The sequence below is a fragment of the Gigantopelta aegis genome, chromosome 9, assembly GCF_016097555.1.
Source record: "Gigantopelta aegis isolate Gae_Host chromosome 9, Gae_host_genome, whole genome shotgun sequence".
Lineage (NCBI taxonomy): Eukaryota > Metazoa > Mollusca > Gastropoda > Neomphalida > Peltospiridae > Gigantopelta > Gigantopelta aegis.
This window is the reverse complement of record NC_054707.1, coordinates 52,106,316-52,121,507: the sequence shown is the minus strand read 5'-3', so window position 1 is coordinate 52,121,507 and position 15,192 is coordinate 52,106,316. Positions and strand designations below refer to the sequence as shown.

The following is a 15,192-nucleotide window of genomic DNA, read 5'->3' as shown; positions in this document are numbered from 1 at the left end:
TTCACCACAGGTGTTTTCATTCGTGTTAATTTTTTGCAATATACTTTAATAAATCTTAATTATTATCTTAAAGGCACAGACCCTAGTTACAGCCAGTGAAAAATTGACACTAAGTTTAGATGCAACACATTTGAATATAATTATAACAGAGAGAAGCTAAAATCTGTGATGTTTAAATGGGGAATTACCGTTTAAAAGTAACTAGACGTGCCGATCTCAATAACCATTATTTCTGAGACGAACATGCATTTTTAGAATAATGAAAAATGAATTTTGGGTTTTACAAAAACCTGGATGACTAGAACCACTTTAGATGTACAAAAATGAATATTCTTAATAATAAAGTGTAAGTTCTAATTTAAATGATAAAAAATGGCTTTAACAGTGAAAAATACATTGTTGTGTTTAAAAATTAGGGTCCGTCACTTTAAAGGTAATAATAATAAAATTCAGATGTGAGTGTGGTAATTCTATAAACCTAAACGTTTTATTTATATCATGGAATGTGTCATCCATTTAACAGCAAGAGTTATCAATTCTGTAAGGACTTCCATGTCTGACATAATATATTATGGTATTTCCAGCGTGTGTGAAACCTTCGTGGTATATACGCACGTTAAACCTTTTACCTGACCTGGCATTTCCATCAACTTGCTTCAGGGTTATGTGTCCATAGTATGTAACATACCCATAAATATGTTACACACTCAATGTTATGCGACATTATATTTCCACATAAAAATATCATATGCTTGATTTTATGTGACTAATAATCTATTTCAATATAGCATGTATGAGCCGTTGAATAATTATGTAAACCAAAATTGGCATTTTTTATATCCCTCCCAATTATGTATTGCTATCAATACCCCTCCTCGATTCCCCTGTCATAATTTGACCAATGTTATTAGATTTTTTTGTTAGATTTTCTGTTTGGTTTGGTATTAAATACTAGCTATAAAACTATCTGTGAAAGGGCAAAATAGCAATTACTGGCAACATTTTAGTTTATAAATAAAAATAAGAAAATTATTTTGAAACTGTTACATTAACTCTAGACAAACCACTCCCTTCCCTCGCCTATAATGTTTCATAACCTCCCCAGGCATTACATAATTGTTTATCGGCCACATATTCAGTGGCGTAGCGTGGGTTGCTAGCGTCCCAGAGCAAGGCAAGTATTGCACCCCCTAACCAGTGGACCGTTAGCACTCACAGAGTCCCTTCCACCAGTCCAGAATTTTGCGCCCAGGTCAACCGCCCCGATGGCCCCGGCCATGCTAGGCCCCTGCACATACTTGCTTTGACTGTAAATAAATGTTTGTTAACTGGATTGATATGGAACTGAACACTCCAATATGAAAATGTCATAGATTAAGTATTATGGATACAATATTTAAAAACAGGCTGTATTTTTACAAAATATTTCTGATACTTCCACATACTTGCTTCATCTGTAACGAACTGGAACAGGACAGCCCAGAGACTTCAAACTCTAAGACTAGTCTTGGTAACACAAGACGAAGATGTTACTGATTTCATATTATGGATGTAATGATTCAAACAGGTTTTGAGTATTTCCACCAAAAACGGTTTCAACTGTGACCCACAAGAATAATGTGTCAATATTGCCATGTCTGGTATTTTATCTGACTCAAGCAACCGCTGTCTGAGATAATGTATATAAATGAAGATCTCACATTCAGGATGCTTTGTGTAAAATACGTCACAAGATCCTCAGCATATATCCAGCGAAAACAAGCTCCTTCCAGTAAATACAGTAACATACTGAATCAATTGTCTATCAGACTATCAGATTTCTATGGCAGTACACAGACATGAAACTCCTATGAAATGTATACAATGGCATTAAGCTCCTATGAACTTTATACAATGACACAAGGCTCCTATGAATTGTAAACAATGACATCCAGTGCTGATGGATTGTATACAATGATATGAGGATCCTATGAAATGAAGACAATGACATGAGACTCTTATGAACTGTATACAATAATGTCAAACTTCTATGAAGTGTATACAATGACATCAGACTTCTATGCAATGTAATTGATGATGAAATGCTCTTATGGATATATGTCATCAAGCTGCTATGAATGTCAAGCAAAACACATATTTTCAGTAAAAAACAAAAATCCTTAATTTGGCATCATAATATGAATAAGTTATGAATTATAAACTCTTGGCTTAGTACTAATAACATTTTCACCAACAACAGTCTTTTAACATCCGAACACCAGTGGTATCAACCGTTTGCCTAGTGAGCAATACTGATGCGTTCCTCAAACGAATATTAAATGTCGAGCTCAATGAATCAGAGGTATCCTCAGTTGTGAAACATGGTGGTGTTATTTCTTCTGAACATTCCATCACATTCCAAGTTATGCTAAATTCTTGTCATCTTGTCTTTAAATTAAAGACAAGTTTTCACGTGTTTCCATTATCAACAATTTTTGTTTGTTTTTGTTTAATTTTTTGCCATATTTTCAGCAGTTCTCACCACAGGAGATCCATGACCTTTTTTTTCTTCTTCATTTTTTTGCACTGTTGCCATGACACTAACAACAACTGCAGTTGTTTAAATACCATATATGATGGTCCTCTTTTCATTGACAAACAAAAACCAATATCAGCAAATAAACCAGCCAAGGAGAACGTGGCGACCCTGAGAAACGAAAAAGAATAACCAAATAATAAATATCAACAATAATAACGACAGGTGGCAGGAGCTGTAAGCGAACAGGAGATATCGTCAAGAGATGTCAAGGTCCGGTTTCCTGTTTCAATTTTTTTATTGTGTTTTTCAGAGCTTGTCTTTTGTTACAGAACCACACGCGAATAACCTCCCGGTCATACGACAGTTTGTCCGCTAGTTCCGTCATCTCAGACCCTGAAAAGTAAACAAATCTAATTAATATTTACTATGAAATAGGGAAACAAATAAAACTGTATCTTTCCACACATACACCCCCCCCCCCCCCCCACCCCTCCCATACACACACACATACACTTTTTGTTCAGTATATGATGTAAACCATATACAGGCCATTTAAAACTGTGAAAACAACAATTTAATTCAAGCATCATGCATGTCAATCTAATTTTGCATGACCAATTTGTTTTCTGCACAATAATCTTGGGCCATAACGGAGATGCAGAAAGTAAATGGGTTACTTGAATTTACTTTTATGTTACTTAAATCTTCAATTCTCAAAGGCAATCAGATATACCTAACAAAACTAAGTCTCTGTTTAAAACCACACGGTTAAAGTCTCCACATTTCAGATAAACCTAACAAAACTAAGTCTCTGTTTAAAACCACAAGGTTAAAGTCTCCACATTTCAGATAAACATAACAAAACTAAGTCTCTGTTTAAAACCACAAGGTTAAAGTCTCTCAACATTTCAGATAATAATAACAAAACTAAGTCTCGGTTTAAAACCACAAGGTTAAAGTCTCAACATTTCACATAAAGATGAACATGATCATTCAGTGACAGTTGAAAAGATAGACATGATCATTCAGTGACAGTTAAAAAGATGGACATGATCATTCAGTGACAGTTAAATAGATAGACATGATCATTCAGTGACAATTAAAAAGATGGACATGATCATTCAGTGATAGTTAAATAGATAGACATGATCATTCAGTGACAGTTAAAAAGATGGACATGATCATTCAGTGACAGTTAAATAGATAGACATGATAATTCAGTGACAGTTGAAATAACAGACATGATCATTCAGTGACAGTTGAAAAGATAGACATGATAATTCAGTGACAGTTGAAATAATAGACATGATCATTCAGTGACAGTTGAAAAGATAGACATGATCATTCAATGACAGTTGAAAAGATGGACATGATCATTCAGTGACAGTTGAAAAGATAGACATGATCATTCAGTGACAGTTAAACAGATAGACATGATCATTCAGTGACAGTTGAAAAGACAGACATCTTCACAGAGAAATGAAGCATAAGGCAAAAATACTGACTTTTAAACACAAATTGTTTAATTGGGGTTACCTGACGGATGTGTATTTCTTTCAAAGTATTGGTTAAGAACTTCTAAAGCTTGCGGTGTAAACGACGTCCTCCTCTTGCGTTTTTTAGATGGTTCACTACCTATAAAGTCTGTTAAGTTTTGAACACCATTCTTGTACCGTTCCTCTGCTTCCAACATCCACCGTTCCAACACAGGCTTAATCTTCTGAGCACTTTTTGGAGTTATGTCAAGTTTTTCAAATCTGTATACCCAAAATAGAAATAATGTTTTTAATTATTCACACACACCAAAGGACATTCATAAAATGATTTATTCAACTTCATTTAAAAACATTTTTAATTTATAAGTTTATTTTAAAAATTAAAAGCAACAAAATCTCAAAATTGTTTACCTTTTGAGTGAAATGTAATGAAAAAATTCTTGTTATTTTTAGTGTAAGTTGCTATGATGGTGTTGCAGCATTATGGACAGATCTGACATGAGAAGTAATTGTAGTTATTTGTAAATGTCTGATAAATACAAAAATGTCTGGTTGACATTTTTGTGTATATATATATATATATATATATATAATGTTCTTGGTGAAGAATATAATAGAACATTCTTTGTCTGTATTGAGAGAATGGTTAAAATATATCTTGGCAAAACATTTGACAAAATGGTTAATATGTGCTTGATGAAGACTGAAAGAAATTTTACAATATACTTTGTGAAATGTCTGGTTAAACTGTTCTTTGTGAACAGTCTGATAGACAGTTAACATATTATTGGTGAATATTCTTGGTGATAAGTCTATCAGAATTGTTAAAATATTCTTGGTAAAAAGGCTGTTAAAATTGTCTTTGTGAATTTTTTAAAAGTAATATTCAAATATTCTTAGTAAAAGAATGTATAAAATGTTCTTATTAAAAAGTCTAACATACAGTGCTGTCCGGTGTATCGGTGCACCTAAGCTTTTAAGGACCATTTTCTATGTGAACATTGTAAAATATTTAATAAAATGTGTCTCTCACCAATGAAGAAGTGCATAATCTGAAATACACTACAAACTGTTTTATGTCTGTAGTAAATAAACATTTTAAAATGGTGCATAAATATAGGCACCCCCTTGTATCCTAAACGATTTGCATGTCCGGTGATTCGGCGCAGTAGATGTAGATCGTTGACCCCGCTATTTATAAACCGCCCATGACCTCACTTTTAGAATTATTTTAGTAATTTTTTGTTTTGTCTTGTTAAAAATATTACTATGAAAATGAACGATCACATATGACCCATCTCATGATCAGTTTCGGAATCGTTTTCTTGAGTGGCACAGTACTGCAGATGCATAGCCTACATGTTCATTGTCATGCATGGCTAAGATGCCTACATGGATTTTATTTTTCTCGGGTAGATTGTACACACACGTGGATCTTATTTCGCTTTTATTTTTTATAACAATGTGACAATTGTGAACTGAAATGACTGTCAATTAATTATTAAGGTGTAAAATTTTCGTTTTGTTTGCATTTGCCTGTGTTTTCTTTTTTGGTTTAAATAAAAAAGTAACCGAACAAAAATAATTACATTTATACTGTTTACTATAATTTTTAAAATGCGGGAAAGGTGTTTTTAGACTGGTTTTAACATTCTTAATTAATATCAATAAGGATGACCTACTTCGCGTTTATAAACACGAAAACAGGTGAATGATTTATTTTGAAATTATTATATAATTATTGATAATTCTACAAAAAAAATTAATTGCACCCTTAACAATAAATATGTTGATACTTGATTAACCATTGAAAAAGGAACTGAACTTTAATTCGTTAAAAACTCCGACAACATGACAACTTCCTAAGCATACTCAAGCAAAATACCAAGTGCGCCGAATCACCGGACGCGCCGATACACCGGACACGGTTGTAATGGTCAAAATCAGTTTTTGTAAAAAGTCTGATATAATGGTCAAAACTGTGTCTTTGTAAAATATCTGACAGACTGGTTCTAATGTTCTTGGTAAAACATCTGGCACAATGATTAAAGGTCCTTGGTAAAACATCTGGCACAATGATTAAAGGTCCTTGGTAAAACATCCAGCACAATGATTAAAGGTCCTTGGTAAAACATCTGGCACAATGATTAAAGGTCCTTGGTAAAACATCCAGCACAATGATTATAGGTCCTTGGTAAAACATCTGGCACAATGATTAAAGGTCCTTGGTAAAACATCCGGCTCTATATTAAAGGTCCTTGGTAAAACATCCAGCACAATATTAAAGGTCCTTGGTAAAACATCCAGCACAATGATGAAAGGTCCTTGGTAAAACATCTGGCACAATAGTTAAAATGTTTGTTGGTTTTTTTTACAATTAAAATGTGCTTGGTAAAAAGTCTGAAATAATTGCTAAATGTTATTGCTGAAAAAGAATGGATAAAACATTGTCAGTGAAAATGTTTGACGTTTGTACCTGCATATAGCGGACTGACTGTAAGCAGGGCCTTCTGTGGCACTGAGTGCCTGGCCAACCTGGGTCTGTGTGAGACCTAGAGACAGGCGCCGGATCTTGAACTGTCGTGCAAATTCTTTGATTTCATCCAAGTTGATCCCGTCTACAGTTGTACTCTCCGTGGAGTTGCCTACCGTGTCTGGAAATACAACTATTGTAAGTTATTAAAGGGACATGCTAAAAACCAGCTGCAACTGAAATTTGAAGGAAAATACCAAATTAAAACATGTGCAGTGCAAAAGCCATTCTCACCTGTCATATTGGCTTGACTATTCACATATTAAAATGTAAGTGACTAATAATGTTCCTTCATCATTAATGTATTTATAAGTATGATTGGCTTAGCTTACAGTTTCAGAGAGACAAAGCTAAATGCAAAAATATAATGTTTACTTATATGTTAAAAGTAGTCACATTCTTCATAACCAGTGTTCGAAATAAGCACTTGTCCATCTGTCCTGACAAGTGAAAATCTGCTTGGACAAGCAAAATGTACCCCAGTAGTTGTCCAGTGGACAAGTGAAAAAGTTCAATGCAGTTTCATTTTGAACAATCAAAAACATTGTCCTTGCCCTTGAATAAAACAAACCACTTATTTGTACAAGTGAAAATACTGGCAGACAAGCAGATTTGTAGATGTACTTCTTCGATGGACTAGTGAAAATGTCTGCTTATTTTTATCGCTGATAACCACTGCCATAAAAGTAACACCAAAAACTCACAATCAGACGGGGCTTCTAGTATGCGATGGTCTACTTGGCTAGTAAATGGTTCTTCTAATTATACCTGGCTGATCGCAAAAAACCCCATCCCAAAACATCCACAAAACCCCAGCTGAAATGTGACTGTTTTTTATGACCCAATTTAAGTGCAAAATCTACAGTCCTGCATTCAGGGAAGTTTGTCATAGGCTAGACAATGAATATGAGATACAGACAAATGATGACTAAACACAATAAACTACAAAGTTTTCAAGACTCGAGATGAAATATACATAGATCAGTGAGTATTCAACTAGAAGCAATTAACTTTCAGTATTCCATGCAATAGTACAATGAACTACAGTCATGTGCCATCCTTCAATTTCCTTCAGATCCAGTATACAAACTAGGTTATATCTTTAAAAGCAATGTTTGAGAAATAGACACCATGTGGCTGGGTGTTATATAATGAGAAAACTTTAAAAACATTCTAAATAATCTTGACCTTTCTCTGCATAACATTCATGGGGCAGAAGGTGTTCAGTTGAAAGAATTTAAAAAGTAAAAGCAAATGGACAAACTTTAACCAGAATTTACCCAAGATCCAAACTTTAATCCAACGTACCCACATTTTAACTGAACGTAACCCAACTTTATTAAAATTTAATCAAACACTGACCTAACTGTAACCAAATGTTAATCCAACTTAACATAACCACATTTTAGCCAAACATTAACTTGACTTCACCCATGCCTCTGAAAAATTAAAATCTTAGCAAAAAAACATTCCAGTATCCCATTTGATTTTCTGTAATCTATTATGACCATATAAATTACATCCTTAATTGAATGTCCAAACAAAAAATAAGTTATGCAAAATAAAATTTGCACAAATGAAAAGATCCTTTGCACAATTTTCAAAGGTCTGTTAATTAACTCAGCTAAAACTAAAACTAAAAGCATCTGCAATGCATCTTGACAACTGTGTGCGTTACACTGGCGCATATCTTACCGGGAAGGAGTTCAGCAATACTGGGAGGAAGTCCAGCGTTTGTCATCAAGGATTTTGTGAAGACAGCGGTGATGGGTGTGGCAACATTAGCATGCACACATACGGGAACAGAGTCATTGGGGCTGTTGTCTACAATAATTAGTGCACACAAAACAAATAAAAATAAAAAATCAACTAAAATGACTAACAACTGAAAATCAACTAAAACAGGTGTACCATGGTGCAGTGTTGTATACAATATAACTTTAAAAGAAATTCATAATATTCAGAAAAATACAATGGCCACTGTAAATTTTTGTGATCATATGTTTATTTCCCTGTGGTTAAACTTGTGTTAAAGTGTTGTTTTTTTAATGACACTAAAGCACATTAATTTTTTAACTGGATGTCAAACATTTTCTAGTTCTGGCCAGTGCGCCAACAAATGGTACATCAAAGGCTGTGGTGCTGTTGGATGGTGCATATAAAAGATCCCTTGCTACTAATGAAAAAATGTAGTGGGTTTCCTCTTTAAGAATATATGTCAAAATTACCAAATGTTTGACATCCAATAGCCGATGATTAATAAATCAATGTGCTCTAGTGGTGTCGTTAAACAAAACAGACTTTTTTTTAACTTTCAAACGTTTAATAATTCAGACAAATAGTCTTCAGGGGGAACCTGCCATATTTATTTTTATTAGCAGCAAGGAAACTTATATGCACTTTCCTACAGGTAGGATAGCACATACCATGGTCTTTGATACACCAATCATGAAGCACCAGTTAAGATTGGGAAAATCCAATCAGCGAATGCCTTTCTAAGAAGACAGATAATAGGCCAATGATGAAGCTACTGATGGTCCACTACTGACTCACCAGGCCCCGTGCTTATAAACGTTAAAGTCTAGACTTTAATAAAGTCCAGACTTTAACATCATGGCAACGCCATTCAAATAGCATTACGTTAAAGTCTGGACTTTATTAAAGTCTAGACTTTAAGCTTTATAAGCACGGGCCCAGCAGCATGCTGTCTGTTCACTAATGTCAAAACCTATATTAGCTCTGGAACTTTCTTTTTGACCGACCGTTCAAAATTGTGCCCAATTTCCTCAACCCAAATTGCGCACCTTTTCTCTTTGGCATAATACTTTACTCCATTCCAAATTCAATAGTACCATCACCCCTAAGCCCCCTCCCCCCACCCACCCCCCACCTCCGCCTGCTACCGACCACGGTCGGGCTGCTGGTGCTCCCTTGCACCTGCCAGTGCGAGCGGTTCCTCCTCCCCCCCCCCCCCCCCTTCCTGTCCTGGACGGAGGAGCCGGCCGAGACTGGCTCTTGTGCCCAGGACAGGCGTGCGCTACAACAGCTTGCTCTGAATGTGCACGTAAAGCCATATGACCTGACCTGACCTGCATGCTGTCTGGGTATGGCCATAGCTTTAAACAAGAGCCTCAATTGTTCACCATAGTCTAGTCGGTGTAGGGTTTATAAATTACAGAACACTGCATACATCTGAACAATATTATGAATTTCTGATAGTACACGACTGACAACACAACACTTAAACAATGATAGAGAACAAAGATAAACAACATTTATCTAAAACTGATAAAACACACATATGTATAACAATAAACAACAGTGATCTAAAACTGATAGCACACATATGTGTAACAATAAACAACAGTTATCTAAAACTGATAGCACACATGTGTAACAATAAACAACAGTTATCTAAAACTGATAGCACACATATGTGTAACAATAAACAACAGTTATCTAAAACTGATAAAACACATATGTATAACAATAAACAACAGTTATCTAAAACTGATAAACTGTGTTATGACTATGGTATGACACACACACTTCAGTATGACTATTAAAATTAAATTTGGTACAATCAATTTACAATCCAGCCAACATTGTAATCCTCCTTTTATTTAAAAGATGAAATCGATTACTACCAAAAAAAATCCCATTGGATGTTTTAAAAAAAAACAGAAGAAAAAAAAAGGACTAATAACACAACATATAAAATTAAATTGAGACTTAACTACAATTGCTAGAAGGAGACATGCTTTAATTTTTTATCAACTTCCTAGGGGTTAGAAAAACACTTGATTTAACAGACCAATAACAATTTCAGAAGTACCTGGGGAGGGGTATATACCAAAACAGACTCCTATGCATTTGCATGTATTTTTATGAGGTTTGAAAAAACATCTTGCATTCAGTGTGTTAATATCCAATCATATATTTTCATAATTACCGTATAACTACACACAATGTTTTATATTAAAACATATTTAGTATTAAGAAAACAATAAACTATAAAGCCTGGATGAAAATAAACAAGAACAACGACAGATAAACTTACTAAAGTACTAATCAAAATTATACCCAACTGTTTTCACTTATTACAAATGATTGATAAAAATCCTTGGAATTAAAACCTGAAAACTGCTTTAGCATTTTTATGATCCATATAGAAGCACTGTTATTATAAACATGTTTAATCCATTCATTTCTAAACGAACTTCTAAAATTGTTTACCACTGATTACTTACAATATTACATTGGGCAGTTGTGATCAAAACTGTCATGTGAAATCATATGATGAATTATAATCCATTTCAAACTGTCTGTTTGGATTTGGTTATTTGATAAAATTTTAAATGTTTCATCTATAAAAAAAACCCTCTTTTTACAAACATTTATGTTTGTTGGTCATCCTGGGGTTTCTTACATCATTTTTCATATTTTGTAAAAATGCATGTACCAGTATTTCTTAGAAGTAAGGTGTATGGAGACGAGCTCTAGTTAATTTTAAAAAGATATTTCCCCATTTCAAAATCATAAACTCTTCTTTAACTCTATTGTAACGTTATCCAAATGTGTTACCAGGGCCGGATTTAGACCTTGGGGGGCCTGGGGCACTCCAGGTTCTGGGGCCCTTCAACACAGAAATTAAATTACATGACAAATAAAAAAATTAACTAATTTTGTAAAAAAAACATTTTTTATAAAGGAAGTCCTTAGTCTGGGGGGCCCCTCTGGCAGGGGGGCCCGGGGCAATTGTCCCCTTTGCCCCCTTATAAATTCAGCACTGTGTGTTACAGGTTTGTAGAGTAACCAAACTTAGTGTCCATTTTCACAGGTTCAAACTAAGATCTGCGACTTTAAAAAGTTACCATACAGCTAAAAAAACATTTTTTAGTTTTCATTCTTGGGAAAGTTTTTATGGATTATATGTAATAGCAAAAAATAGTGGGGTATAATTTTAATTAGGACTTTAGGAAGCAGCTAGCCGACTAGTCTTAAAAACATGGAAAAACTTACTAGTAAGTATCTATTCTTAAACACATGGAAATACTTACTAGGAAGCAGCTGACTAACACTTGGAGGAAATCCGTTGGTTGTCGTAGCAACTTGTGCAGATGTCAGCGATGGTGTTCTTGTATTCTGCTGAGTGACGACCGAGTGCGCTGTGGTTCCGGTCACCGCCGCCGTGTTCAACGTCTGCTGCAGTATGGCTGCCGCGGCTGACTGGCTGTGGTTGATGTGGTTGGTGGTGTGGCCTGACGCAGCGGCCGACTGGTGTGAGGTCGAGGAAAGACTGGCGTGAGCAGCAGACACGGCTGACTGTAACAACTGAAACACACGACACGACTTTACATTATTTACTAAAAATAAAAGTAAAACATTTCTAAATAATTAAATTTTCATTCAGTCTATACACCACATGGCAATTTTGGCCCATATTTTCTAAGCAATATAAGTGCTACAATATAGAAAGGCCATTGTAGGCTATGACATGACTACGATGGTTTTATGATATCGTAGCACTAAGATAGCTTAAGAAATCTGTAACCTTATTGGTTAAACTACATGTATGCTTAGTTTTTTTGCATTCATACATGAATGAACCAACTAAATATTTAGATATCCTCCAGCTCTATATTTTTTTGCCGTCATACAGTGTGCAAATTATTTTTTAACATTACCAAATGACAAACTGCAGAAAACATTACGGAAGAAAGAATTTATGTATATAATTAAGTACCTTAGCATCCAGTGCCAATTTTCCATCCAGTGCCAAGTTCCGCACCGCAGCTGCATTCTGAAAAATAATGTCAGTAACACACATACTCATAACTCCATACCAGTGAAAACAAATAAATGTAGCCAACGTCCTCACAAATCATTAACAAAATAAGAATTTCGCAGAATTAAATGACCTAGGATTTATGGTTTGTGAGAAACTGATCTAACTGTGAAAATTTTAATCCAAAAGTTGACTGAAAACTGAAAAAGTAATACCAATATCTCATCATTTTACTTCATAAGGCGAGAGGAAAAAAGGAGACTATTTTAACCATAAAGTAAGCAGTTTGTGTCTTGACCTAACATTAAGATGAAGCGTGGTACCTGAGAGTTGACAGCGAGGAGCTGACTCTGTGCGCTGGCAGTCAGCAGTTGTGGTAGTGCTGCGGCCAGCTGACTGGGGATGATGTGGCTGATGTGACTCGTCGCCCCCGTCAGTGATGTGTGCTGGCTATGCCCAGAATGAGCAGCAACTGGGTTCGCTAAACCTGGGACAGACAAGGCAAATAATATGTGTAGTTAAACAACATACATGTGTATATACGGAAGTAAAATAATACAGGAATTACAACATTGAGCAGCACTTGAGTTTGCTAAACCTGAGTCAAATAATACAGATCTGAAGCAGTGTATAATGAAACAATGCATTGCAGGAATTTTATTTCTAAAACAACTGGAATTACAATGCCTGTTTTATTCTTACACATTTGACATATTATTGCAATACTTGGCATTTAAGAAAAGCAGGCTTTGTTTATTGGGCCTAGTGAGTTGCACTCAAGGATATAACAGTCTGTATTCAAGGATATAACAGTCTACACTTAAAGATATAACAGTCTGGATTCAAGGATATAACAGTCTGGATTCAAGGATGTAACAGTCTACACTCAAGGATATAAATTACGAATCAGGCCCCGTGTTTATAACACTTTTACAATCTCAACTCAATCTAATGATGTCACATGCATGTAATTTGTATGATGTTGCCATGGCACTAAAGTCTCAGACTCTATTGGTATTCAAGGAAATAACTTAGAATCAGTACCAGTATTCAAGGATTAATTTATTAAATTAAGAATTGGTATTCCCTGATGCATGTAGTGATGCATGCATGTAGTACCCAACAATGGTATAACCACATTTTTATGGGGGCACTTGCAACATTTCTAAAGGCTGTAATTCAAAACAGAGTTGTCTAAGGTATTCATGTGAGTAGACACCCATTACTACTATATGGACTTCATTCACTCATTCAGTTATCTACTAGTCTCAGTTTTGTTCTTATATATCCACGTTTAAGTTTAAGTACACTGTCCTGGGCACACACCTCAGCTACAGGGACCTAGCTTCCATATATGCGTACCACCTGAGATTACAAATATTTTTTTTAAATTAAAATATATAAGGGGTGGGGTGGGCACAGCCAATAGCATTTTATTCCATCGCCGAAAAAGTCTGCCTACCACCTGAAAATCCCAAGCTAGGCCCCTGAGCTATCTGAGCTGACTGTTCAGGACAATGGGTTAGTGGTTAGTTGTTAATGGTAAGTGAGAGAGAAGCTGGTGTATTTGGCTTTTCACCTACTCATTGAGTTGTTAAAACTGACTATGGGTGGGAGCCGGTACCGGGATGCGAACCCAGTACCCACCAGTCATAGGTCTGGTGGGTTAACCAGTACACCACCGTGGCCTGTCCTACCAGTTAGCTACAAGAGATCTTTTATACACAATTTCCCACAGACAACAGCAGGTGTATCACTGCCTTTGATATACCAGTCATGAATGACTGGTAAATGCAAATTATTAATAAAATTTAATATTAACTTGAACAAATGTTAGTAACATAGTAGCACCAACAGCTGTGCCTAATCCAATTACCTTTGATTGAAAATAACAAATACAGCTGTTATTCAGAATTTATAGATTCTGTATGTATAGCATGAGTCAACTTTATGAACAAGCACATTATATATAGTTACCTATGGATTCATGCAACTTACAAAACCTATATAGATCAATTTTCGACAATGTGAAAGATGTCTAGCAAATATGTAGCAAACACTTAAATTATTCAAATAAACAAATCACTTCAGAAGAGAAAATAACCATCCATCAATTGTATATGTCATAAGTCTGCATTTTAATTTACATCAGTGTAGTCTCTATAAAAACTTACTAGCTGCTGGAAGACCAAGGTTTAGAGGCTGGGCCAATGCCTGAAGACTTGACAGATTTGTGGCAACAATTTGACCATTTGATGTTGTCAATAACTGAATCTGTTGGTTACTCCCTGTTGCCATAGAAACAGGGATGCTGATGAACTGTTGTGTACCATTTCCTGTTATTAAAAAAAAAAAAACCCAAAAAACAATTATGATACAATAAATGATTGTGAAACATGATTAAAAAAATACTTGTCGTAGTTCAAAAATCACAAAACTATATAGAAATCAAGGTTAAAATTACGCCAATGAATGATAACATTTTCTTACCACCCTCCCATAAAAGAAAAACAGTCCAGTGTGAGTACATTTGTACCTCTAAGCATAAAGATGGAATTGATCATCAACCTATTTCCCAAGCAATGCAAATATTATTCAATTTCCTTTAGACTTTCTTTACAATCTATGTGACTTTCAAATGCAGTTTTAGCTCAACTAACACCTTGTGGAAGGAAGTTACAGTGAAATTCCTATGTAATAGATTAACTGTATATTACAATTAGTGATGGGCATTGTCAAAATGTTTGTATTGCGATATACTGCAATACAAAAACATGAATTGCACACCATACTATGATATATTGTGAAGACCAATTCTCAATTATTGGAATTCATAAAATGCTCTAATTTCATTTAC

General features: G+C 35.0%; 1 protein-coding gene across 1 annotated transcript in view; it reads right to left on the bottom strand.

Annotated features, from left to right (window-relative positions):
• Positions 1-650: 650 nt before the first annotated feature.
• LOC121381111 (POU domain, class 6, transcription factor 2-like) overlaps positions 651-15,192 on the bottom strand; it is a 32,505-nt gene continuing 17,963 nt past the window's right edge. The window contains exons 5-12 of the mRNA XM_041510229.1: positions 14,510-14,671; positions 12,659-12,822; positions 12,294-12,350; positions 11,608-11,881; positions 8,243-8,371; positions 6,491-6,668; positions 4,055-4,275; positions 651-2,911 (exon numbers count right to left, since the gene is read on the bottom strand). Coding sequence (XP_041366163.1) covers positions 2,784-2,911; positions 4,055-4,275; positions 6,491-6,668; positions 8,243-8,371; positions 11,608-11,881; positions 12,294-12,350; positions 12,659-12,822; positions 14,510-14,671 — 1,313 coding nt within the window. The 3' untranslated portion in view covers positions 651-2,783. The remainder of the gene's footprint in view (positions 2,912-4,054; positions 4,276-6,490; positions 6,669-8,242; positions 8,372-11,607; positions 11,882-12,293; positions 12,351-12,658; positions 12,823-14,509; positions 14,672-15,192) is intronic.